We start from the raw sequence: 25,516 nt of genomic DNA on the forward strand, positions 1-25,516 counted from the left end.
AGAAACTGCAGGACAACAGCTTTTAAAAATTGGTCCAATTCATTTTTCTTCTCCCCAGGCAGCACAAAAAGCTTTGCACATGCAGTCACATGTCTAATGGGCCTCCAGTGAAGTGACCATTAACTGGTCTTTTCACCTTTATCTTGGCCAACAATTAAAGCAAGAGCATACTGTGTTCAGTTAAAGTATATTAAAAGAACTGCTACTTCTCGTTTTGCATTTCTCTGTCCTGGGATCTTGGGATGAAGAGCAGTATACAAATTTAATTAATAAATTAATTAATAACCCACCCGGGTGTTTTCCTGTGCTGTTCTGTATGGAACAGGGTGATAACCAACTCTGGAAAGCAGACTCTCAATATGCTATTATTATTCTCCAGAACTGAGCTCCGCATTGTCCTTGAGTAAGCATCAACTAAGTGATTGACTCTTCTGGATGGAATACAGAAGGGACCTGAAACTAATTAGAAACACAATTCCCCCCCCCCCTTGGCATCCCACTCCTGAGAACTGAGCATTTCGGAGCTAGTTGTTGACCAAACCCTCACCAGTTTGCCTTTATTGAGCTGTGTTTCCAAATGATGAGTCTTGGGTGGCCGCTGCAACAAGGTCCCGTATGAAAACAGGCTTTGCATTTTTGGTCAACTTCAGGTGAAAATAACACTCATTAACTGATAGCCTGCACCTTATATAGAGACCCAAGAGATCGCTTTCTGGGCCCTTTGTTCATACAAGCAAGCGGCTGCATCCTGGCAGAAAAAGTTTCTGTGAAGTAATAATAGTTTCATAACATAGAGAGTGCCCCCCTATGCACCAGCGCCTTTATCTCTATCATATTCATGATTGCTTATGTCCTAATAAACTTGCTCGCCTTTAAGGTACCAAATGATTCACCCATAGTTAGGATGAATTACAGTAAGTCTGCAACTTATGCACATTTAACTTGTGTGAATTCAGCTTTAGGAACTTGACAAATAAATTTTAAAAAATATGGTGGAAAGGGGGCAGATGTCCAGGGGAAAAGATTTTGGCAATCCCACCCACCATTACACCCAATATGTTTCAACTATATGTGATATGCATAATCCCTGCATAAGTTGAGGGATTACAGTACAACCATATTCCTTTTGGGTTGCAGCGCAACAAGCACTTTAAATTGTGACACCCATCATTTTGAGCCCTGTGCTTAAGAATGCCTTTGAGTTACACTAGGCAGAACGAAACACATTATCTTTCAACTCACAGACAACATGGCTAAAAAGACATTTCTGACTTCTTTGCCATAAGATTTGGTTGATGCAGCCACTGTAACTTATTTTGTTAAATCAGTCATTGCCTGTAGCACTTCCCTCAGTCGTAGCTCTTACCAGCCTGTGTAAGAGGACTCAAATGGTAAAAGCTCAAGGGACAACAACCCCCAGGCAAATTTAAGTCAAAACTCTTGGTTCACCCCACAGAGGAAATGTACCTAACTCACATTAATGCATGTTCCCTGTAGCAAAATAATGGCAAAGTGTACATTTAAGTTAGTCCAAACTAGATCATAGTTACTTCCAATAAGCCTGGTTCGCACAATAACACTAAGCCACTGTTCATTACACTATGGTCTATTACACCACGGCTCAACATTATGTGCAGATTTTGTCCAGTAGTTTAGCTATGGTTATTTTACTGCTAACGGTATGATATGAAAGCATGGCTTGTTTTTTCACTTACAAACCTTGGCTTGTTTTCACTATGGCATGGCATTACATGTGAGCCCAGCACTCTAAAGTGTGTTGAACAGAATAAACATCCACAAAGTTATCAGTTGAATATATGGTAGATAAGGCAACAATATGTACAATTTTATAATATGCAGAGGATAATATGTGCAAAGAAACCAGGGAGAGGAGCTGAGGGAAGTCCGGGGGGGAGGGGGAAAGAGGGGAATGTAAATGGTTATGTTGATTGATACTTTGTTTGCTAAAATTGTTCAATAAAAATATATTTTTAAAAAATAAATAATAAAATGTGTTGAACAAGCAAAAACATGTATTTCTCTAGCACATGAAGTTGTTTGCACTAGAAATGCTCAGTACACTTATTGTGTCATGAGGCTTAACACCCGCTCTACGATCAAGTGTTGAAATTCTTCTTTGTCAGTATTTAATTAATTGGCTCTACTCCGGTGGGGTTTTTTGTTTTCGTTTTGGTAAAAATATGAGTAAGTGCACATATATTGATAAAAGTGCCATGAATGTCAGCACAAAATGACAATGGGAAGTAAGGGGAGGGGAGGTGATGGTACTTTGTTTCAGATGAGTAATGTGACACATAAAATACCGCTGCTCAGCTCCTTCATCTAGAGGCAACTCTTCATCACAGTGAACAGCAACAGTATATAGAGCCTAGTTAAATGAACTTCCAAAGAAAGTGTACCCCAGAAGCCCAGGTGCCAGGTAAAATCAAAAAGAAAAACGCCAAATACTTTCACATCCTATTTGTGAAAGCTCAGAAACATCTGGCTGGTCATTATTGGACATGATAAGCTGGAGACATGGACTTTTGGTCTGATTTATTTTCAGAGACATTTTGTTTTTCATTAAATGAATCCTGCTTTGATCCATTCTGCATTTTCATTATTGAAAAGAGAAAATAAAATGGGAGCTGCTCAAATTATTTACTTTGTTCAGAGTCTCAGAAATTTCAAGTGTAGCTTAATGGAAGGAAAGTATCAAATCTTTTGTGCTTCTTTTTTCTCTAAGCCTTCAACAATGTGTTTTTCCTTTCTCTACAGGTTTCGTGCAGCTTGACAATGATAAACAGACAATATCACAGCACTTCTCTGAAAAACTAAGGGAAGAAGTCCATGCAACAGAAAGCACGATGCTGTCCTCAAAAGCAGCACTCATTTGCCAAACTGATCCTTTCTTTCTGCAGCATGTGGTAACACTTAGCATTGTGTCATGACATCATAACATCTGTTTATATGGATTTTTCAAAGAAATCTACATAGGTAAAACTGTTTTGCTTTGTAAAGTCACTTACATATTATTTTAAGTCTGAAGGCACAACCCACTAGGATGGTCTCCTAAATAAGACTGAGATAAATCAAACTACTGAACTGAATAAGCACAGCAAAAGACCTCCACAATTGTAACAAGTACATAGGAAGCTACCTTAGACAAGTCAGACTATTGGCCCCTCTAAGCTTACTATTTTCTGTACCAGCCTTCACCATACTAGTGCTCTACAAGTCCCATCAGCCCCAACTAGCTATGTAACAGTAAACTATGGTTTATCATTATTACGAGTTTTAACCTCACACAATCCAAAAAAGTATAAGCAAGATTGGGATTGTAACCAACGAAATGGAGCAGGAAACAGTCTATAATACACAAAATTAAGTAGGGGTGTAAAATCCACGCTTTCACACAGACAATGAAGCCAGAGAAGGACAACAGATTTAGAGGTGTGTTGAGGATGTTCATATGACTGATATCTAAAAGGCATGTGTATTTGAAAACAGGAAAATTTCAATAACAAAGAGAAGTAATGCCCTAGGCATGTAAGTGTAAATTGATATTAACAGCTAAACAGGGGAAACATGGTTCTATGTTACAAGTTTTTTTCAAATGCTGAATAGATATGTATGCTGAACAGAACTGAGAAACAAAAAGACCCCTCACATGAGCCATTCTTATACTGGAAATTTCATAGGTGTAGATATTGTTCAGGCAAAAATTTCAGATTTGAGGAAAGTGATGATACTTGGATAATTTAATGCAGTCGCAATAGATATGGCACTTTCTGTTTAGTAGTGTGGCCAAATTTTTGTTTATACAAGGGTTTCAATCCTATATCCAGCTGCCTAAGTGCTAGAGCAGGCATCCCCAAACTCGGCCCTCCAGATGTTTTGGGACTACAACTCCCATCATCCCTAGCTAACAGGACCAGTGGTCAGGGATGATGAGAATTGTAGTCCCAAAACATCTGGAAGGCCTGTGCTAGAGCTTCTGAATTCAATGGGACTTTGAATCCACCTACAACAGATGTGGGGAATCTTTGGCCCTCCAGATGTTGCTGAATTACAATTCCCATCATCCCTGACCATTGGTCATACCTGCTGAGTCTGATGCAAACTGCAGTTCAGGAACATCTGCAGAACCAAATGTTCCCCACTCCCCATCTATAGGATTGTGCTCAACTTATAAGAATCCTCTGTATTAAAGCACACTTTCTTTTCTGAGAGACAATTTTTAAAACTGAACATGGAGCATATTGATTTGAATACTGGAAATGAATATAGTGGTGCTGAATGAAGAGATTGGGGGGGATTAAACTACTATCCAATAAACATATCCATACGCAAGATATACATAGACCAGGAGAAAGAGGAATGTGCAAAGTGTATTCCATATGGTTTTATAAGAACCTTGGGGGGTTATTATAACACTCCACAAATGGGAGAAATAGCAGCTGTTTTTGAATCATATGATTGTGCACCACTAACATACGAAAAGGCCTGAATATCCTTGGCAGGAAAGCTATTGTCAGTGGATCCACAGAGTCCACATGTGTTTCATTACTATATCAATACAGTGACTCAGGATGGCCATGCAATTCAACACACAATTGAAATGCACAGATTAGAGTCAGAAATAAAAAAAATGTGTCTTACCTACATGAACCTACACTAAGCCATAACACAATCATTTTTAGGTACATTAACCCAACAACCCACATGAGACTTGTTGCGGAATTAAAGGGCAAGGTTGACTTACGGTAGGTAAAGGACCCATGGCAGTTAAGTCCAGTCGCGAACGACTCTGGGGTTGCGGCGCTCATCTCGCTTTACTGGCCAAGGGAGCCAATGTTTGTCCACAGACGGTTTTTCCGGGTCATATGGCCAGCATGACTAAGCCGCTTCTGGCAAAACCAGAGCAGCGCACAGAAACGCCATTTACCTTCCCGCCAGAGCGGTACCTATTTATCTACTGGCACTTTGACATGCTTTTGAACTGCTAGGTTGGCAGGAGCTGGGACCAAGCAACGGGAGCTCACTCCGTCATGGGGATTCAAACCGCCGACCTTCTGATCGGCAAGCCCAAGGCTCAATGGTTTACACCACAGTGCCACCTGCGTCCCTTACATACATGCAAAATCAGCCCTGCACAGCAACAAGAAAGCGACCTCACAGTGCAGACATTTACTATTAAATTGAAATTTCCTCCTGGACACCAATTAAGCTCCCACCACCGGACATTACCAGAATTTTCCGGTAGATATGGTGACCGTATCCTTGAATAATGTCTCTCTACTTTCCAATCATTTTATTCAAACTCCTCTTCCCAGTTATTTGTCCTGCAGTGTTTCCCCCATTCATTTTGTAAAACGTTAACCAGGTCTCTCAAAAATGTCACCCTTATCTCTTTTTATTAGGATGGATGCATCACCTTTAACTATTTCCCCTTCAGCTCCTTACCTTTCTTCCCCAATCAGTCTTTCTCCCACCTACTATGTGTTTTAAGGGCTTATTGTTATGGTCTTCCTGCTTTGATCCTGCTGTTTAGAACAAGGAAAAGAGACAGGCAGATAGACACACCAAGTAGGGTAGAAAGTGCTTATTCATTTCTCCTTTTATCTAGCCCTACAGAGCCACCTGCCCCACACTCAATTTATTTCTCCCCATTACCCACCACTAGGACAGCCAGATGAAACTGTGGACAGAATTTTAACAGTTGCATTGCAGGGGAATTTTGCCCTGTCTTAATCTTGCAGGTATGATACAAATCTGCACTTGCTGAAATTCCCTCTCCTACCCATCTATTAAAGGGGAGAAGAAACCTTTGTCTCCCAGAGTTAGTCTATTGCAAAAGAAAACACAGCATCTTGTGGCATCTTAAATGTGAACAAGTGTATTATGGCATTTATTTGTAGATTAGCAAGGGTGTTGTTGGAGCAGAGTAAGCCAACAGGATACCCTGTTGTTAGACTACAATTCTCATCAGCACCAGCCAAAATGGTCAGTGGCCAGGAATGATGAGAGCTGTAGTTCAGCAACATCAGGAAGGCTTCACATTAGCTTTTTCTGCGTTAGAAGGGGGTCCACCCTCCCAAGCCTTCTGTCCCCTTCCCTCCCTTTTTATATCTTCATCATCATCATCATCACCATTGCCAACATTATTCTAAGGCAGGTGTGGGGAACCTTTGGCCTTCAACAGGCATAGGCAAACTCAGTCCTCCACATGTTTAGAGACCACAATTCCCATCATCCCTGACCACTGGTCCTGTTAGCTAGTGATGATGGGAGTTGCAGTCCCAAAACATCTGGAGGGCCGAGTTTGCTTATGCCTGGCCTTCAAGCAGTTGCTGGACTACAATTCCCATCAACATCGTTGGCCATGTTTACTGGGACTGACATAAGTTGTTGTTCAGCAACATCTGGAAGGCCAAAGGTTCCCCACACCTGCCCCAAGGCTTCCAAGCAACTTACAATGCATTTGAAACCCAAATGCATTACACCACTAATTCATATAAAACACATGTCATTCATTAATATTAATAAATATATAATTTTGTAGGAATGTGTTAATGGCACAATGTGTTTATGATTAAGTTGCTTGGCTATTTACACATACAAAAGACCTGCATAACAAGATACAGTGGTACCTCGGTTTACAAACTTAATCCATTCCGGAAGTCTGTTCTTAAACCAAAACCATTATTAAACCGAGGAGTGCTTTCCCTAATGAGGCCTCCCACCACCGGTGACCTTCCACTGTTTGCATTCTGTTCTTAGACCAAGGTAAAGTTCGCAAACCAGGACACTACTTCTGGTTTTGCAGAGTTCATAAACCGAATCATTTGTAAACAGGACTGTTCTTAAACCGAGGTGCCACTGTATATGCACACAGAGGGCAGCTGGGTACACTACAAAATACAGTGCTGGGTACACTACAAAACACCCCAGCTTCCCACAAACTTACATTTATGGACACACCCTGCATATAGATGTTAAACAGCACTGGGGACAAGATTGTACCATGGAGCTGAAACACAGTCTCCCAATGCTAGCGTCTGAATATGACCCTCTAGGAACCAATGATACAGTGTCCCCAGTACCCATCCCGCAGAGCTGTTCCAGGAGGATACCATGGTCGATCAAAAGCCGGTAGTCATGTAATCTGGGGAACCGGGTTCGAGTCTCCGCTCCTCCACATGCAGCTGCTGGGTGACCTTGGGCCAGTCACACTTCTTTGAAGTCTCTCAGCCCCACTCACCTCACAGAGTGTTTGTTGTGGGGGAGGAAGGGAAAGGAGAATGTTAGCCGCTTTGAGACTCCTTAAAGGGAGTGAAAGGCGGGATATCAAATCCAAACTCCTCCTCCTCCTCCACAGGGAGAATGAGAAGCAGAGCTGCATGAAGGATAGGGCTGTCAGTGTCTACTAGCCATTATGTCTGTGCTCTGACGGGGCACCATGCCTCCAAATACAGCTGCTCTGAATCACAAGTGGGAAGGACTGCGTAGGACTCCAGTTCAGCTTGTGGGCTTGCCTTGGCGTCTGGCTCCCCACTGTGAGACACAAGATGCTGTAATAGAGGGGCCTCTGACCTGATTCAGCTGGGCTCTCCTTGTGTCCTTATGTCCAAAGGGCCTCTCCAGACAACTGGGAACCCTGACATAGCAGCTGCAGGTGGGGCTAACATGCCCATTTCCTGACCACATCACACACTCACTGGCATCTAGACAAGCCATTGTGGTGCCCATAACCTGGGTTTAAGGAGCATTTGGCAAATAAACCTATCTGAATTTCTAACACAGGTTCAGATGAACATTCCTCCCAACTCCACAGAAATAGGGGCACAGTTCCTTGGAGACAAGATGGTCCTTTAGCACTGAATTCTCAGTGCTAAGGATATTTCCAGTTCTCATAAAAATGAGGACAATGCAAAAAAAGGCTAAAATTCAGGCTAATGAGAGTTGGGAGAGGAGAAATGGAAATTTCAAAGGAAACCTCTCTCTCTCTCTTTGGCTATCAAAATTTATTATACTTTGCTAACACCACCAGAGGGATACTCTGTGTTACTTTCGCCCCCTTCAGAAACATACATTTTCTTGTGTATTTACATGAGTATGTCAAGTCTATTTACATATCAATTCTTAACCCCAAACCAAACCTTCGTTTATTTACAATGCATAGTTTGCCACACACACAGGCACACACTTTGGCCAAGAAGTAGACATTCTGCAGTGTAAATGTGCTAAGGTAAGCTTTTTTGGCTACTTTTGAGTAAAAGCAAACATATTTGCAGTTGATAGCTGTATTTTATTTTAACTATCTCACACAGCCTTTAAAAATAAGGAGAAAAATATAGCCTTGTAGGTATAAACAATGGGCTATTTAGAATTTTATGTTATTTAAACTGAAAAAACCCAAACAGGTTAGTTCAAACATCTCCTTTTATCTTGGAACACATCTGGAACACATTATTCAAAAACAACAATTGGAGCTACTATTCCATAAATCCACAACTGCTAAAAATATTTTGCCAAATAAAATTAAGACAGTTTGTAAAAGAAACCAAATGGATGGCTCCTAGCCCAGTGACCCATTCACCCCCCTACACCTACACCCACCAGAAATTAAAGATTATGGGGAAATCCAAGCCTGTCATTCCTCTTACAGAGTAGTGCAGGAACCAGTAGAGACATCCACTAATGCAGGAGTGGGGAATCTTTGGCTCTCTGGGTGTTGCCGAACTACAGCTTCCATTGGTCCTTGGAAGCATGACCAATGGGAGTTGTAGTTCAACAACATATTGTGGGCTAAAGGTTTTGTACACCTGTGGTAATATAAGAACAGGGGAGGCAATTTTTGCAACTATAACAACAACAAAAACCCTTTCTGATGCAGCCTCCTGTGCTCCCCAAATTATGAGGGACCCTCTATACCTTCACATTTTAGGTCAAATAGCCCCTGGCACATATCAAGACCATATTCAGCTTAGAGAGTGTCGATGGATTGGATCCAGATTCAAGACATGCATATAGCAGACCCACTGAAATAACTTCCAAGCACAGCTGAGACTGCAATCCTAACTCCACTCACCTGTGAATTAGCCCCATTGGATTCAATAGGATGTACTACTTCTAAATAGATGTACTTAGGACTGCTCTGAAAAACTGAGATCCAACTCAATGTTTCTCCCAGGATATTCTCCCTTTTCATAGCAGTCATTAAGCTATAAGTAGGGGGTAGTTATCCTTTCTTGGCCCAAGGATCACATTCAACGTTGACCACCCTTCTGGGAACTGCACACAAACAGCAGATGTGGCCACCACATACTCTCTGCACACATGTACAAGTCAACAACAGCCCACCTCAACTGATCCAATGCAGGTGATCAAGAAGGAAAGGTGCTTTGCATTTCCATCAGGGTGCTTGGTTGGGCAAGATTTAAACCTCTCCACCCAATCCAGTGCACTGTCCAATTTATTCTTTTTTTCCCCTTTTTGCCATCATTGTCAAAATCAGGAGGGGCAGTCGGGGGGAGGGTCAGAAAAAGTGCCTGGGGGCCAGATCAAGCCCCCAAGCCTGAGGTTAACTGGGAGCTAGAGCCTTCATTAGAGGACTGATCAGGAGCCAAAAGACTGAAGGCTGTACAATTTTGCTCTCAGAGTTTTCTAACAGGTATAATTCAAACACTTGTTTCCCACAGAACTGAAAACCAGTTACGCAAGAAAAAGAACTGCACACTGAATCAACAAAGATGGAATTCACAGGCTTTCTGCTGTGAAGGACAATATACAAAACCACTAACAGATGTGCCAACACACAAAAGCCTCCCACAAGATGCCAAAACCTTCATGAACAAAAGCAAATGAAAGGTGGTTTTATCAAGTCGCTTCTTTTTAGCTGTAATAGTAGAAACAAAATAAAGATGAAGTTTATATACCTGGGGGTGGAGCAGTTCATTGTGCCATTGATTAGCATGGCGCATGAAGTGTTAGACTAAAACAGGGCATTTTCAGTGGTGGCCACCCTATTGTGGAAGTCCATCCTTGATGAAACCCAGTGCCCTCCATACTGATGGGAGCCTTATGCCAAGTTAAGCCATTGTGGTTCATCTAGCTCACTACTGTTTACACTTACTGTTAGCACCTCTCCAGGGTTCAAGGCAGAGGTCTCTTACAAATCTAACTGGAGATATCCAGGGTTGAACCTGGGACTTTGCACATGCAAAGCAGATGCTCCACCATGGAGCGACAAGTCATCCCCTGATAACATTCTGGTGTAGATTCAAAATGTACGTTTTTCCTCCACCAGGTATTTGGAACATAGTTATGCTGGAATTTAACAGTTTTATTGCTTCCTGCCTCATGTTTTGATTGCTGATAAATTTTATGGAGATGTTATGGATATTTTAAACATTTTTATGTGTTCGTATTTTATTGTTATTGTTAGGGCTGGTGGGCTCCAGAAGGAGGAAGGGTGGCTTTGGAAAACAAAGAATAACTAAATATTTCAAAGCACTCTCTTATGCAAGGTGATTAAGCCACAGAGGCCTACTCCCAGTACTTACCAAGAGCTTGACAGCAAAATGCCAATTTGAATAATGTGCCCACACCCAATTAAAAGTATCATTTACATAAAAAAAAACCTGATGGGTGCCAAACTGCTGTCAGAGGGGCTGTGGCATACTACTTCTACAATTAGCACATACAACTATAAACAAAACTGAGTAATCCCTTCAGGAATAAATACTTGACACTGGGACCTAAAGCTATGGGTTTCAACCAGTTGCAGCTTCCTGCTCATGGAAGGTTCTTCAATCCAGGAGAGGTTTCCATGAATGGAAGAGGAGAAAGCAATTTTTTCCAGTTCCCCCATTCCCTTGCAACCTTCTTCAGATCTGGTCCAAAGGGTTGGAGGACCTGTTTTCAGTGTTTCCCAACCTTTTTTGGGCAAAGGCACACTTGTTTGATGAAAAAAATCTCGAGGCACACCACCATTACAGCCCCGTGACGTCAGCGCGCAGCATCACGCCGGGAGGGACGCACGAAAGTGTAAGTTTCAATTTTTTTCCCTCCCCCTTGCCTGGGAACCTCCAAGCTTTGGGGGTGGGGGGGGAGGAGGCAGCAAAGCGAGGCAGGAAGGAGAGCGCGGCTTGGCTGGGTGAGCTTTGGCAGGGGCAGGAATGAGAGCCGCGAGGCGGGCGCTGCGGACGGAGGCGCTGCCTGCCGAGCTCGCAGGCAGCCAGGCAGGCAGACGGCGAGAGCCCCGCGCTGGGCGGCCTCTCCTCGCCGCCGCCACCCCGCCTCTCGCCGCCCGACTCGCCCGCCTCCCTCCAGGCAACATCTCGCGGCACACCAGGCAACATCTCGCGGCACACTAGTGTGCCGCGGAACAGTGGTTGAAAAACACTGCTGTTTTGAATACTATGGGGGCAGCAAGAGAAAGGTAGATTTGTCTTTTTAAAAAACAACAACAACTTCCCTGCCCCCTCCATTTTTGGAAGCCAATCTGTTGGAGTAAAGAGCATCCTATGGACACAACCCTCAAGAATCCATGTATTAGGCAAGGTGAGGCAACTGCCTCAGGCAGCAGGATCTACATGGGCAGCAGACCCCAAGGTGGATGTTTATTGATCCCTGCTTGTTCCTGATGTTGATCCTCACTCACCCCTTCTTCCCTGGAGGGGAAGTGTCCTTTTGTGGTTCACCTCAGGTGTCAGAATGCCTTATGCTGGTCCTGTGCTCAGTTGTCATCAGCCCGTTTTGGGGAGGGGAGATGGGGGAGCAATTTCTGCAGAACTTGGGGCTTCTGAAGCCTGCTGAAACTTCCACCTTGTGCCTGGCTATGTAAGAAGTGGCACTCAAATTGTGTTTGCTACTATCATATAGGATATAAGCCTTCAAAGTAGGAAATGAATTGCTAGTATCTACAGGGGCACTACAGAGCTTTGAAATGCAGGCTTCCCTCTCCAGTACTTCAAAAATGAAACCTTGTTCATTTTTGCAGTTTAAGTGCAAGGAAGAAGGGTACAAAATAGCTGCAACTCCAAGCCTGCCAGTCAACAAACAGATACGGGTGTCCAGGAGAAGCCGTGATGAGTACTCTCGGCAAATATTTGGAACTCACCAAAACCGCCACTATAATCCTATCCAGTAGAAGAGCAACTGCCAAATGCATTCCATCTCTGCTGATCCTCCACTAAAGTTATTCATATATTTCATACTGCATGAATAGCCAGCCAGTCATTTTCCAGCATTCCACCAAAAGGTTACCACTCTTGAAATGTTTTAAGAGCATAGGAAGTTGGCTGCTGCAACAACAAAAACAGGCGGGTGGGATACTTTTGGACATCAACTCAAGTTGGGGGAAAGTGGCATCTCTTCAGATCATTGGAACATAGGAAAGTGTCCATCCAGCTCAATGCTGTCTACTCTGACTGGCAGAAGCTTTCAAGGGTTTTAGACATGAGTCTCTCTCAGCCTAGGGATTGAATGTGGGGCCTCTGACAGGCAGGTACTACTGAGATACAGCCTTTCACGAGAGCCCTAAAAGAGGAAGCCCCCTTTTTTATCCATCCACCCCCCCCCCAGCAAGCTTATGCCATGATACACTTTCTGCAACAAGAGGGTTATAGAACTACTCTTTGGAATACTTCCCTACCTGTTGCTTATTTGTTACTGAAATACACGGACTCTAGTCTTTCTCTAATGCATTTTTATTTTATGCTGGGCTCCCTCTAGCCACGGCTGTCCAATTCAAATCCAACAATAACAATATCAATAATAATAATAATAATAATAATAATTTGTTATTTATACCCTGCCTATCTGGCTGGGCCTCCCCAGCCACTCTGGGCAGCTTCCAACAAAATATTAAAATAAGTAATGCATCAAACATTAAAAGCTTCCCTAAACAGGGATCCTCCTTTTCTTTTTTAAACTCACAACTGCAGGGGGAGGAGCAATCTGGATCAGATTGATGGCCTCGTGAGGTTTTTAACCCTTTCATCCCATGCCATTTTCTCTTCTGAAAATTACTCTGCACAAAGCTGCTATTTCCCCTAAAGCTGCCATTTACAGCAAATTTCATAGACAGGACTTACTTCCGAGTGAATCTGTCAAGGATAGGAGCCTCCCTGGCTGTCTTTCACCTAGCTAGTTATAAACATTTTTATTCTGCCAGGCTTTTGCCTTCTAAGGTCATTGTTACTTGTGAGCTCTGCTGTTGTTGCTTTTAAATAAATTTTAACGTAATGTGTTTTGTGCATATAATTGCAGAGGTGGGGCAACATGGCCCAAGAGCCACATTCCCATCTTGGCAACCTTCTTGGTGCTACATCAGAGCAACTACCGTGAATTTGGTCTTTAGACAGTAGGCTAGTTTCTTCACAATCACACAACTCATACAAGCAAGCAAGAAGCATTATTGGAGTTCAAGGATACATTCCACCCAGGCAAAAACATAGTTTTGGTGCACAGCAAGGCTAGTGGTGGCATGGCTTGGGAGGGGGTTAAGTCCAGGGGACCAGAAAGAGAAGACTGGAGGGCTGCATTTGGTTCCCCAGAACTGGTTTAAAGTATTATGACTTTAAACAGTTGTCAACCTTGGGATAACTTGGCCACAGCTGCCCATGTGCTGGCACAACTGGATTGCTGCAACGTGCGAGCCAGCAACATCTGGGGAACGAAAGGTTCCCAACGCTACCTTACAGACTTATTTTGCATTCAACAAGAAGCACAAATTTCCACTTACACGTATTTGGGTCTCCACAGCCCAAAGTGCAAGGATGGGACATTATTCAATCCCCCCATTATTATAAAATACAGTAGACAAAATAAGGTGCATTTAGTCCTGTGTTTTCTTAAGTCTCCTTTTTATAGCAAGTTCTGTCTCTTGCCATGTAATTAACTTTTCATTTTCCTAGCATAATGATCCCATTCCAACAACAACAAAAGATGTCATTTGCATTATACTTGACTTAATTTTTAGCACTGCTTCCTATAAAAGGTATTATCAGCACCCGAGAATTCATCTTTTGCTTTTTAATTTGCAAAATAATATGACTCTGACAGACTACTGCCATGAGGGCATGTTAAGAAAAGGAAAAGCAGAGCTAGAACAATTCTACAAAGTTCTACATAGCTACAAAGTTGATCCTGCCACTGAGGTATCCAACAGGGTAATCTTAGGCTAGGGGTGCAAGAAAACATCAAATTCTGACCCATGTTTGTCACATACAGCACTGTTTCCATTCTACTGCAGTTAGTTTGGCTTTCAAAAAAAAACTGTTATTCATCTCTTTGTCCGCTGGGCAAAATTTTAAATAATAAAGTACATAACTGATTACATTATTTCACGCCAGCAATTTCAGTGCAGGGGAAATGTGATGCAGATGGAAAGGGGAGCAATCAATTACTTATAATTTACAGCCTGAAAAACAAAAGTGAATAACGATTGTTTTCACCTGACTGATTTGCCTTCCAGACATGGAAGCAAATGAGTGCGTTTCACCAATTTCTGCTCCTGTTTCCATATGAGTTCTCTGACACCCCTATGCTATGCATGTCTTCTACTCAGAAGTCACATTGAGCTCCATGAGACTTTGCCCCGGGTAAGCATGTACAGAACTGCAGCCCTATAGTGCAAGCATGTGCATGTTTAATTGGAAGTCAGCTTCACTGTGGTCAATGGGGCTTAGTTCCTGGCAAGTGTGTGGAGGATTGAAGCCTTTGGCTACACTTGTACATAGGTACTTACTTGGGAGTAAATTCCATTGAGATCTACGACTCTTAAATGTGAGTAGGCAGATGTGCATAGGATAATATAGTCACTTTTCAGACCTGGTCATGCCTAAATTGATGGTAGCTTTTATGGATTAATTCTTTCCTCTAGTAAAAGCATTTTTGTAGGTGAACCTGCAATCTACCGTGTCTACCTGGAGTAAGTTCCACTAAGCACAATTGAATTTACTTTCAAGTAAGCATGCATTGGATGGCCCAACAGAATATTTGTATGAGGGATGGGAAACCTACGTGACACCCCCCCCCACCCACCCCGAAGTTGTTGGACTTGCAACTACTTTCACTCCCCAGCCAGCTTGGCCAGGAATGATGAAGCCCAACAACTTCTGAATGATCAAGGTTCCCCATCCATGATTTACATAGTGTATGTTACACGTCACAAACTAACTTAAGAAAGGGAAGGTACATACCCCAAAGAGCACACAATCTACATTTCAGAGTTGGTACAGAGGAAGACTAGGACTGGCAAAGGCAAGAGAAGGGGTTGGCAACTTAAGGCCCATCGGCCACAAGCGGCCCACAGGGGTCGTTTAACCGGCCCATGAGCCACCCCCCAACCGAGCCGCCTGCTTGGTGAGCCCCCGTGCACTGCAGCGCAGCACGGGGACAGGAAGTCGTGTCTGCACAGACGCAGACGCCAGAAATTGCAGGCGTGGGTGCTCATGCGGGTGCGTGATCCGGCCCATGGAGGGATATCCGCTGGAGTGAACTAGCCCAGGCAAGGTAAACCTTGCCGACCCCTGGGCAAGAGAAACAAGGGATGGCTGTGGCTAACGTTAGGCTTTATTAAGATTGGCGTCAAGATTGTTTTAAAGGAGGGACATGCTGTTTTAAGGAATTTCATTTTCGCTCCACTGCCCCCACGTGCATGCGTGCGCACAAACACACACACATCCCACAGGCACCAGCAGGAGTTGCTATGCATAAAACATACTCAAATACGTCAAATAAACTTTCAGTAGATGCCAACTGCCTGCATAAGACTAGAAAAAGAATACAATGAGTGTTTCAAAGGTTCACTGTTCAAATGCAAAACATTTTGACCAATAATACCAGCAGGACAATCTATCAGTATATTTGAATATTTAAATATATGGCATTCATTTTCATATCCTGTTTTGAAATTATTTGTACAATTTCTCCCAATCAAGTTTAACCATGCCATAAAGCTTTTTGTAGATGGGGTGAGGCCATAAAACAGCAGTGAGGAACCTGTGAGCTGACCCTCTACATCTTGTTCAACTCCAGCTTTCATCATCACCAGCTAACACAACCAATGGTCAAGGAAGATGGGAGTTGTGGGCTTGAAACATCTGGGAGTACCACAGATTCCCCACCCTTTCCCATAAAGCATTCAGTACTGTATATTTGATTGCTATAATCTGCTCTATAACCATAGGGTAAAGAGCAGATTAGAAATAGGATAAGCAAACATTTAAATTAGTAGCATAGTATTTTCTTATGGATGGCAGCACTGACTGCAAAACATTTCACATAATGCACATTTAGGTATTCAGTTAAGTACTTTTATAATGTGATGCTCTGGGAGAGGGAAAGGATGCACATTTAATGTACAACTTAATAAAGTTCTGGAGATGCCTTGGCATCTCTGCTGAATGAAAATATTGCCATATGAAATTATTATTCAGTCATGCAGAAAAGCATATGCTACAGCCCTCTGACATGTCTGAACCACCTCTGGGGTTTGAGAGTTTGAAAACATCATCACCTTAAAGTCCTCACACACACCCCATACACTGTGAGCTGGCATATATGAGTGAGAGGCATCTCTCTCCAAAAACAAAGGGACTCTTCATACATTAGATTTTTAAACATCTTAAGTGTGCCCCTAAATACACTAAGCACGAATGCTACAGGTTGATGTTTGTGTACCATTACTATATATCATGCTGTTGTTGCACTTAGGAAAACAAGATTGTCTGGAGCGTCCTTCCAAATAACACTTTGTTGCAAATCCAAGTTTGCTGTGGTGCAATGTTGAAACAATCCCAAACGTTAATTGTTTGGGAAGCAGAGAGCAAACAGTGAAAAGCAAACTTGAAACTCTGTCAAAACCCTTTGAGAATCGTTTCCCACCTTTTAACCACACAACTGAAGGAGTCTAGTGAGCCACCTCTCTAATCTCTTTCCCTTACCCACGTGCAACCATGCATAACCTGATACTGTATTCAGCTAGAGTTAAGACCTTGTATTCCAAGAAGTTATCAATGGCTGATATAACAGAGGAAGATAACTTCTTGAGAACAAGAGTATGAACACATTTGCTGAAAGTAAGGGGGGTTGGCTGCAATGCCCAAACAAGCCAATTTTATTATTTTTGAAGGAAAGGGAGGTGTCAAAGGGTACATGAATAACAGTCCAAGATTCTTAATTCACATTCTTGCCAGTGTGGTGTAGTGATTAGAGCATGAGACTAGGACAGTGTTTCCCAACCTTTTTTGGGCAAAGGCACACTTGTTTCATGAAAAAAATCTCGAGGCACACCACCATTACAGCCCCGTGACGTCAGCGCGCAGCATCACGCCGGGAGGGACATGAATTGCTAGCAAATTACATAATCACCTCCTTGAGGGCTGGCTCATCTTCTCCGAAGGCAGAACCCCATTAATTAACAGCACAGACTCACACCATAGCCAAGACGAGGGGGGAAAACCTCAGTCATGCACAGTCATGCACATGTGGGGGCTAAATGAGGATGAAGACCGGGCAGAGAGCAGGGTTCAAATCACCCCACCTGGCCAGGACAATCCCTGGGTGCTCCCTTGGGCCACTCGCCTGACCCACCTCGCAGGGCTGTTGTTGCGAGGATAACACGGGGAAAACCACGCGCGCCCCCGGGAGCTCCTTGGAGGAGAAAGCGGGCGATGAATGCAATGCACGAAATATATGAGAGGCGACCAGGTTTTGCAGGTGAGGGGCCCCCGCCAGCCTCCGCTTCCAACACCCGGCACAATGATGCCAAAGTTTCCCCCCGGGCTCGACTCGGGGAGCAGCGCTGCTCCCCCCGGCTCCCCTTCGCCCTCCCGGCTCTCTCTGCCGCCCACTGGGGACCCCTCTCACCTGCCAAGTCCAGAGCGCCGGTGGAAGTTGCATGCATGCATGCAGGGCGCCGCGTTGCCATTGCATTGCACTGCACTCCATGCAACGCCTGCACGCATGCATTGCCTTGCACGCCCGCCAAGGGGTCTCCCCGCGGTCCGATGCGTCCCCTCCGGCGCGGATGCAGCATTGCAAAAATAAAAAAACCCCGACGCAGCCCTACCTGGGGGGCAGCCTCCGCCTCCGCCGCTCCGCCTCCGCGGGGATCCCCGGGCTCCATCCTGCCGCCTGATCTCCGCGGGGGCACAGGCAGGCTGCGCGGGGTCTGCGCGGAAGAGCCCCTGCCCGCCCGGCCGCCGCCGCTGCGCTCATTCCATGGCCGGGAGAAGAGCGCTTCAAACAAAACGCCCGGCCCGCCAGGCCACGCTGGGAAACGTAGTTCGCGGGCGCGGAGCCCAAGGGCGAGGGGACTACGGATCCCGGCAGCCCCCACGCCGGGGACGGAGGGGGAGAGGCCGGGTGCAGGGATGGAGGGACGGGTGGGCAAGCAAGTGAGTGGCAGCCGCCAAGCCTTGGCCGAGAGCCAGGAAGGGCCTCCCCGGAGGAGGAGGGAGGCGCAGAGCGGGAGGGAGGGGGGGAAACCCCAGGGGTCACCTAGTGACGGCGCCCCAATCGAAAATTTGACTTTAAAAAAAAAATCTTTCGAATTTTTTAATTTTTCCCGCGGCACACCAGGCAACATCTCGCGGCACACTAGTGTGCCGCGGAACAGTGGTTGGGAAACACTGGACTAGGACCTGGGATCCGGAGACTGGAGTTTACATACCCACTCAGCCATGGACCTCAATGGGTGACCTTGGGTGAGTTACTATCTTGCAGTCTAGTCTACCACACAGGGTTGTTGCTAGGATAAAATGGAGAAGGGGAGAGAAACAGGTATGCCACTTTGAGCTCCTTGGAATAAAAGTGAGATATAAATACAATAAAAATCGATTTCAGGCAAGTTTTCTTAGAGCAAATCCATAGCATGCAAAACAGCAGCAACCTCCAGCCTGTTATATATGTGATACCCTACTTCCCAAGGTGCCTCTGCAATCATCTCCAGTTGCCCGTTTCAAAATGAAAACTCCATCATGCACCACCTTTCATCTGGCTTTAAGAAGTGCTGGGCATGTCAAAGGCAGTGCTATATAAGCAACAGCACCGTTCTTTTCTTTTCACGCTGTCCTGCGGTTTGCAGGCAACATGCTGCTGCTGCTGCTGCCTCTACCAGCCATTCTGATATGACTCACAACCTGCTGGGCTTGTCTCTCACTAAAAGCCAGCTCTCCTCTTCACAGCAAGGCATTTTCTTGCACTTTGGATGGGGGTTCAAGCTGTGAATAAAAACACTTCTTAGGAGCTTACATACTTTGATTGGGAGGGGGTGTCCTATTTTGTTTTCCAAAATAAATAGGTTGCTTATTTCCTAACAGGGGCCTTTTTTGTTTGTATTTCCTTATGTCATTTGGATTTTGCCATGGATTTGGTACCCCGCCCGGAACAAGTAGCACTGTGAACACACGAGACTTATTTGCCAGCTTCCTTTGAATCAAGAGTCTACTGTGTTTTGTTATTTTCAATGCACAGTTCTAAAATATACTGGGAAGTAGGAATATCAACCGAAAAGGATTGTATGGCTTACCCAAACACCCCTTCCTGTAATTACCTATGCTCTCTCTCAATTCCAAACAAAGTCCCCAAAAAATTCCCCAAGCTGCAAGATAGAGATGAGAACTAAACATCTCTAGAATGAAAGCCTGCAATCAACTTGTCAGTCAAAGGGAAAGTTACAGAATTACAGAATGTATTTTCTTTCCGTTTTAGAAAAGGGATTGTATCTTACAATAAGGCAGAAGAGCTGAACATTACAGATAGCTATGTATTCTGCCAAAACTACATCAGAATAATAATTATTATTTATTTTTATTTTCCAGGCATCCTGCAAATCCAGTAAAAATCCAAGCAAGCTTTATATGCAGGAGGAGGACATGTGAACTCCAGTGGACAGTGTGCTCCAGAACAACAGAGCAGTTACAGTTCTGGGCATATTCTAATTTTGTTCAGCACCTCATGGAACCCACAATTAAACAGTTGCTTATGTTTCCCACCACCCAAAAAGGCAATTGTGCAAAGGAGGGATTTCAGTCCCTGGGGGTGTCTTACAGCCTCATTATCTCCTTCCCCATACAAAAGTAGACAAACACACTCTGCATGCTGACAGTGTTTCAGGAAGCATGGTGAAGATATGATGGCTGCAACCAATGTTAAGTCACATTCAAAGGAGGCCCACCAAAATGAAAGAAAGTGACTAACTTATGCCCATTAATATCAGTGGGTTTACTCTGAGTAACACTTAGTTGGGTACAGCCCGTAATTTGTGCAAAATGTGACCTGCACAATTATAGTCATGGCACAGCTATTTATCTTACAGGAAAATAGAACTCACTTGAAAGATTTTTTTTTTAAAAAAATCTAATTTTTGCTTTAGTTAATCAATTCTGTGTTTGAGAGCTGAAAGGAGGTGGAAGAAAAATAAAGCTCCGAGTTTATTTATTTTTTAATAGCAGAACTCAGTTACTGTTCCTATGCATGAGAACTCCATGATTTCATGTTTAGGGTTTTCTCTCTCCGGCCTGGACTAGCTGGAAAGCCTGGGGCTGGATTTCAAGTCTTTGCAGTAACCACAGCTCACGAAGAGAGGGGGTGGGGTGAAATTTACACAGTGCAGGAAGGAATGAAAGAAAGGTTTTTTTCTTTCAAAAATAACAACACCGCGTTGTTGTTGTTTTTAGACACCCACAAACCTTTGTGGATATAACTCGCTGTTGAACAACAACGCCGAACTACAACTCCGTGTAACAATTGCAACTGGAGAGATGTCAGCCTTAAGTGACATCTAACAGCCTAGCTGTGCTTTGCAACCCTCGGCGTGCACAGGCGACGAATGCAACATAAGCAGCTCCCCACCACCATCCTCCTCGAAAGAACTACAAGATTGGAGGGGGTGGGCGGGGGTCTTTATAAGTGGGAATGGGGGGAGAGAGGCTGAACTACAGCCACGACGACCACTTGCTGGTTCCAAACACACACACCCCAACACACAAAAACTGCAACAAAGAGTTCAGGCCCCAAAAGCCACGCGCAACTCTCTTTTGCAACTGTGTATCTCGCCACACCGGACTTAAAAAACAACACGCAAGAACCACAAATCTCAGCGAAGAAGCACAAAAGGGGGAAAAAGGAGCCATGATGTTCAGCCAGCCCCAAACTCGGAAGCTTCCCATTTCCAATCGCGCTCTCTCTCTCACACGCACACTCTCCTCCTTCTGGATCAGTAACAGGGACAAGAGCTCGGGGCGCTTGAAAGTTTACTGTCCCGGGGCGGGAAGGGGGAGGCGGCAGCGGACGACGACGGAAAGCGAGAGGAAGCGATCCCTGCTCCCCAAAACTCTCGTCCACGCTTCCTTGGGAGACTTTCCGAATCCCAGCTGCAGCTCAGCTGATAAAGCTCCCAACCCCGGGCTGGGGGTGTCCCGATCGGAGCCCCCCTCGCTCCTCTGGCTCCCTTCCCCACCAGCCTCCACTTTTTGCCTCTCTTTCCAGCTCCCTCCCCTCTCCAGGAAGCGCCATATTGATCCCAGGCGCCCTCTCTCTCTCGCTCTCCCTCCTCCTCCAGCTGCTGCTGCTCCTTCGCCTCCAGCCCGTCTTTCCTGCTCACCTCGCCCAAGTTCTCTCCCCCTCCCCGCCGCCCAGCTCCCCCACCCCACCCCACCCTTCGGCCCCCACGTCGCGCCCACACACTCACCTTGGCGATCGCCTTCCTGTACCTGGTCACCGCTTGCTCGATCAGACTGAAAACTTTCATCTGGCCGTCCCCGCAGGGCACGACCACCCGGGTCCGGCCGAAGCACACGGTGACTTTCATCCTGCCGCCCAGCGCGGCTCCCGGCCCCGATCCTCGGCCCGCCGCTTCCCGGAGCCCGCTGCTGCTGCTGCTGCTGCTAGGCGCAGCCCGCGATCGGCGGCAGCGCGGAGGGAGACGAGCGCCGCTCGGCTGGCCCTTCGCGCTTCCCCGCTTCCGCGCCCGGCCAGCAGCGCCAAGCGGGAGCCCGGCCCGAGGGCGGGCGGCTGGCGGAGCCTGCAGCTACCAAGTCGGCGGAGTCCCGTGGCGGCGCGAAGGGGGAGGCCCGGGAGGGCGCCCGTTCACATGCTGCGGGGGGAGGAGGAGCGGGGCGCCGCCGCTGCCACTGCCGCCAGCGCTAAGCAGGCATGCTCTCTCCTCGCTCACTCGCTCGCTCGCTCCCTCGCTGCTCGCCCGCTCTCTTCCTGGCGCGCCAGCCGCTGCCTCTGGCCACCTGTTCGGCGTCTCCTCCTGCGCGCAGCTAGGCGGCGGCTTGCCTCACTCCTGCGACGCGGGAAGGGCCGGGCTGTCTCCCCGCGAAGGCCGTGCAGGGCATTGCTCTTCGCCAGTCGCTCTCCAAGGCTCTCCCCCCACCCAGCCCCGTTAAGGGGTCAGATGCATGGCCAGGCGCACTAGGTTTTTTTTCTCGGAGAGCTGGTTGTTTTCCACCTTCCCACCACTTTGAAAGTTTTGCTCTACTTCCTGACTGTTTGCTTTCCCGCTATCAAGTAACTTTCGTCTTGCAAACCGTCTCCTTGCCCAGGGAGGCCGCAGTTCTAAATGGGGTGGGTGCTGGGGCGCCAGGCCTCTCCGCCTTGGTGGAATTAAGTGAGCATGCAGCAGTTGTGGCTCCAGAGATTGGGTGATCCGCAACAGATGCGCAGACCCAGCTGGTTCGGGATTACTCGGTAGAAAAGGTGCTCAAGCGTTAGGAGAGGAGTAAGGCTGCCGGCCCATGCTTACTTTCCACTGAGAGCAGCAGCAGGATTCTGTGCATGTTGACGCACAAGTAGACTGTGGTCGGGAAGTACCGTAAGTGGGTTTAGGATTGCAGACTTAGTCTCCTCAAAGCATCCCTTCAGACTGGTTTTTTGTAAGTGTACAGTATTTTGCAACATACGGGTTTATACAGTAGTAGTACATCAGTGGTGGATTTTTGGCAAACCATCCATGCTTCATTCCACTTTATTCGTTGTTCTGTAATACTTCCTCTGCATCATCACATTATTGCCATCTAGAGGGGCACTCTTATGCTATAGCACCACAAAAGTGGAGCATTTGTGGGATAAAAAATGTGCAGGTTCTCAGCAGAAAGTTATGGCGTGTGCACTGGTGCACAGCAGCATGTCCACCCTGAAACTTCTGCAGTTGCAAACAGCATTGAAAGCATAAACCTGTAGCTACCAGAAGATACAGTGAAATAAAGCACTCCAACGGACAATGTCAGCAAGCATTTAGGAAGCAACATTCAAAGTTATAATAGTTAATACTGGGCCCCACTCAAAATGCACAGAATAAATCCAGATACTTTTAAGGGACTGCTGGAAAGGGTGTGGGGAGAGAGGAAGCTACTCAGTCTATGATGGGGGGTGTCACTACATAAAGGAATTCTGGGACACAGTATTTACTAATACATTAATTATCACAGATCAAATTATGCCTCCAGGTCAAACCCTTAACAGTTGCTGTTATTATTATTATTTCTTGAATTTATATCTCACTCTTCCTTTCAAATAGCCCAGGGTGGCAAACAGATACACAATTTAAAAACCATAGCAAAGCATAAGCATTCTAAAACAGTTAAAGCATTATAAAAACAATCACAGTTAAAAACATAAAATCAGTAACAGTTAAAAACTTTCTTCCATTCAGTGATCTCAGGCTTGCCAGGCACAGTATTCTTCAGTCACCAAATGCCTGGGTAAACAGGAATGTTTTCAAATTCTTCCTGAAAGTTGTATATAATGGAATCAAGTGTGCTACAACTGGGCAAACACCACTGAAAAGGCCCTGTCACAGGTTAACATGTGAAGCTGCTCAATATACAGAGAATTAGTGGTTCTTGGGTGGGGGGGTACCTAGAATTAGCAGGTTACTGAAAAACCACAGGGTTTATGGTAAAGGGTTGGCAGAATCTGGATATGGCTTTTTCTGAACAATTAGCTTATCAGAATTGGATGGTAAAAGGAATTGCCAAAATGGATAACTTTTGATACAATTTTGACTCTCTTTATAGCTAAATAATGATGGAAATGTACTACAAGTTGGACTAGATGATCCTCAGGGTCCCTTCCAGCTCTATGAGTCTATAATGTCTTGCCACTATGGAGGGGATATGTTCACCAGAAGGAAACCTGAAGCCCCCTGAGGGGCAGAACTTAGTAAATGCAGAAGTAGAGCACTGTCTACTTATACTTTTCCCCATTTTCTTACTGTACATTATTGCTGTACTCTGCTTACAGTGTTGCTTTTCTTGCTATATGTCAAAAATTTCCATAAATAAAATAATTAATCAAAAGCAGAATTATATATAACTTTCCTGATACTGTCATGAGCACCAATCATCATGAATGCACATTAACGAAGATGTCTGGAAGGTCCAAAGTCAGTAGTGATTTCTGAGTAAGCATGCGTGAGACTAAATCACAGCGAGTCATAATTTTGATGCCAACATGACCATTTGTTAGACAGCCTTACTGCTATTAACAGGTAGATCAGTCAGTTTGCCCTAGGGTTGTTGTTGTTGGGGTTTTTTTTAAGTGTTTTCTTTCATTTGCTAGTTTGCTTTTTCATTTGGTTAGGTTTCTCTCTCCCTGATTCAAATTCTCAGCTGAGGAAATGCTCTAAGCAATGTTAACTATGACAACTAGAAAGAAAAAGGTTTTGCATGAGATGCAAGATCGAACTAGAGTCCCATTGCAAGCTTTGCCTCCTTTGCAAGTCAAGACACAGAGGGGACCCTTGAAGGCACAAGCACCAGAGCATTAAAAACCAGTTTATACAATCAGCAAAATCAAATGATAAAGAGGAAAGCTGATCCAGTCAGCTGATGAATGTGCATAGGATTGCAGCAGCCTTACGGGCCCAGACCTGCATAGTGTTAGCAACAGAAAATAGTTGCTCTGGTTTGGTGGCTGGACCATTATGCATTCCAGATGACATTTGTAACAATTTGTTCAAACACTTAACATTTGATGTGTGTTTTCTTTGAGAAAATGTTGTCTTTCTGCTAGATAGGCAGCTAAAACTATACTGTAGCAATTGAACATACTACATATTTTCTTGTGATATATTTGTTTCTGAAATTAATTGGTTACTGTCCTATTGGAATAAAGTGGTGAGTTTGAGGAATATGGCATGCAGCTTCAAATTCCTACTAAGTCATGGAGTTCAGTGCCCTTTTGCCTTAGATTTTTTATTTTAAAAAATCTGCTTTCCACCAGTAAAATGGATATGTATTATGACCTGCCCCAGAGTCTATATTTGAAAGCATGATTAAATACATTTATGTTTACTCAGAAGTAGGTCACACTGTGTTCAATGTGGCTTATTCCTCAGTAAAGCTTTCATCCTATATACAGCTACTTGGGAGTAAGTCCCATTAAACTTGATGGAGCTTCTAAGTATACATTTATGTTGTTGTTTAGTCGTTTAGTCATGTCCGACTCTTCATGACCCATGAACCAGAACATGCCAGGCACTCCTGTCTTC

The 25,516-nt window shown here is 44.9% G+C and overlaps 1 protein-coding gene across 3 annotated transcripts in view; it reads right to left on the bottom strand.

Annotated features, from left to right (window-relative positions):
* PARD3 (par-3 family cell polarity regulator) overlaps window positions 1-21,982 on the bottom strand; it is a 551,152-nt gene extending 529,170 nt beyond the window's left edge. For 2 of the 3 annotated variants that reach the window (XM_082192159.1, XM_082192158.1), the window contains exon 1: window positions 21,710-21,977. In XM_082192159.1, coding sequence (XP_082048285.1) covers window positions 21,710-21,829 — 120 coding nt within the window. In that variant the 5' untranslated portion in view covers window positions 21,830-21,977. Of the gene's footprint in view, window positions 1-21,709 lie in introns of all 3 variants that reach the window. The other variant, XM_082192160.1, reaches the window with a different exon arrangement.
* Window positions 21,983-25,516: the final 3,534 nt, after the last annotated feature.

This window comes from Podarcis vaucheri, assembly GCF_965113315.1.
Source record: "Podarcis vaucheri genome assembly, chromosome: 12".
Taxonomy (NCBI): domain Eukaryota; kingdom Metazoa; phylum Chordata; class Lepidosauria; order Squamata; family Lacertidae; genus Podarcis; species Podarcis vaucheri.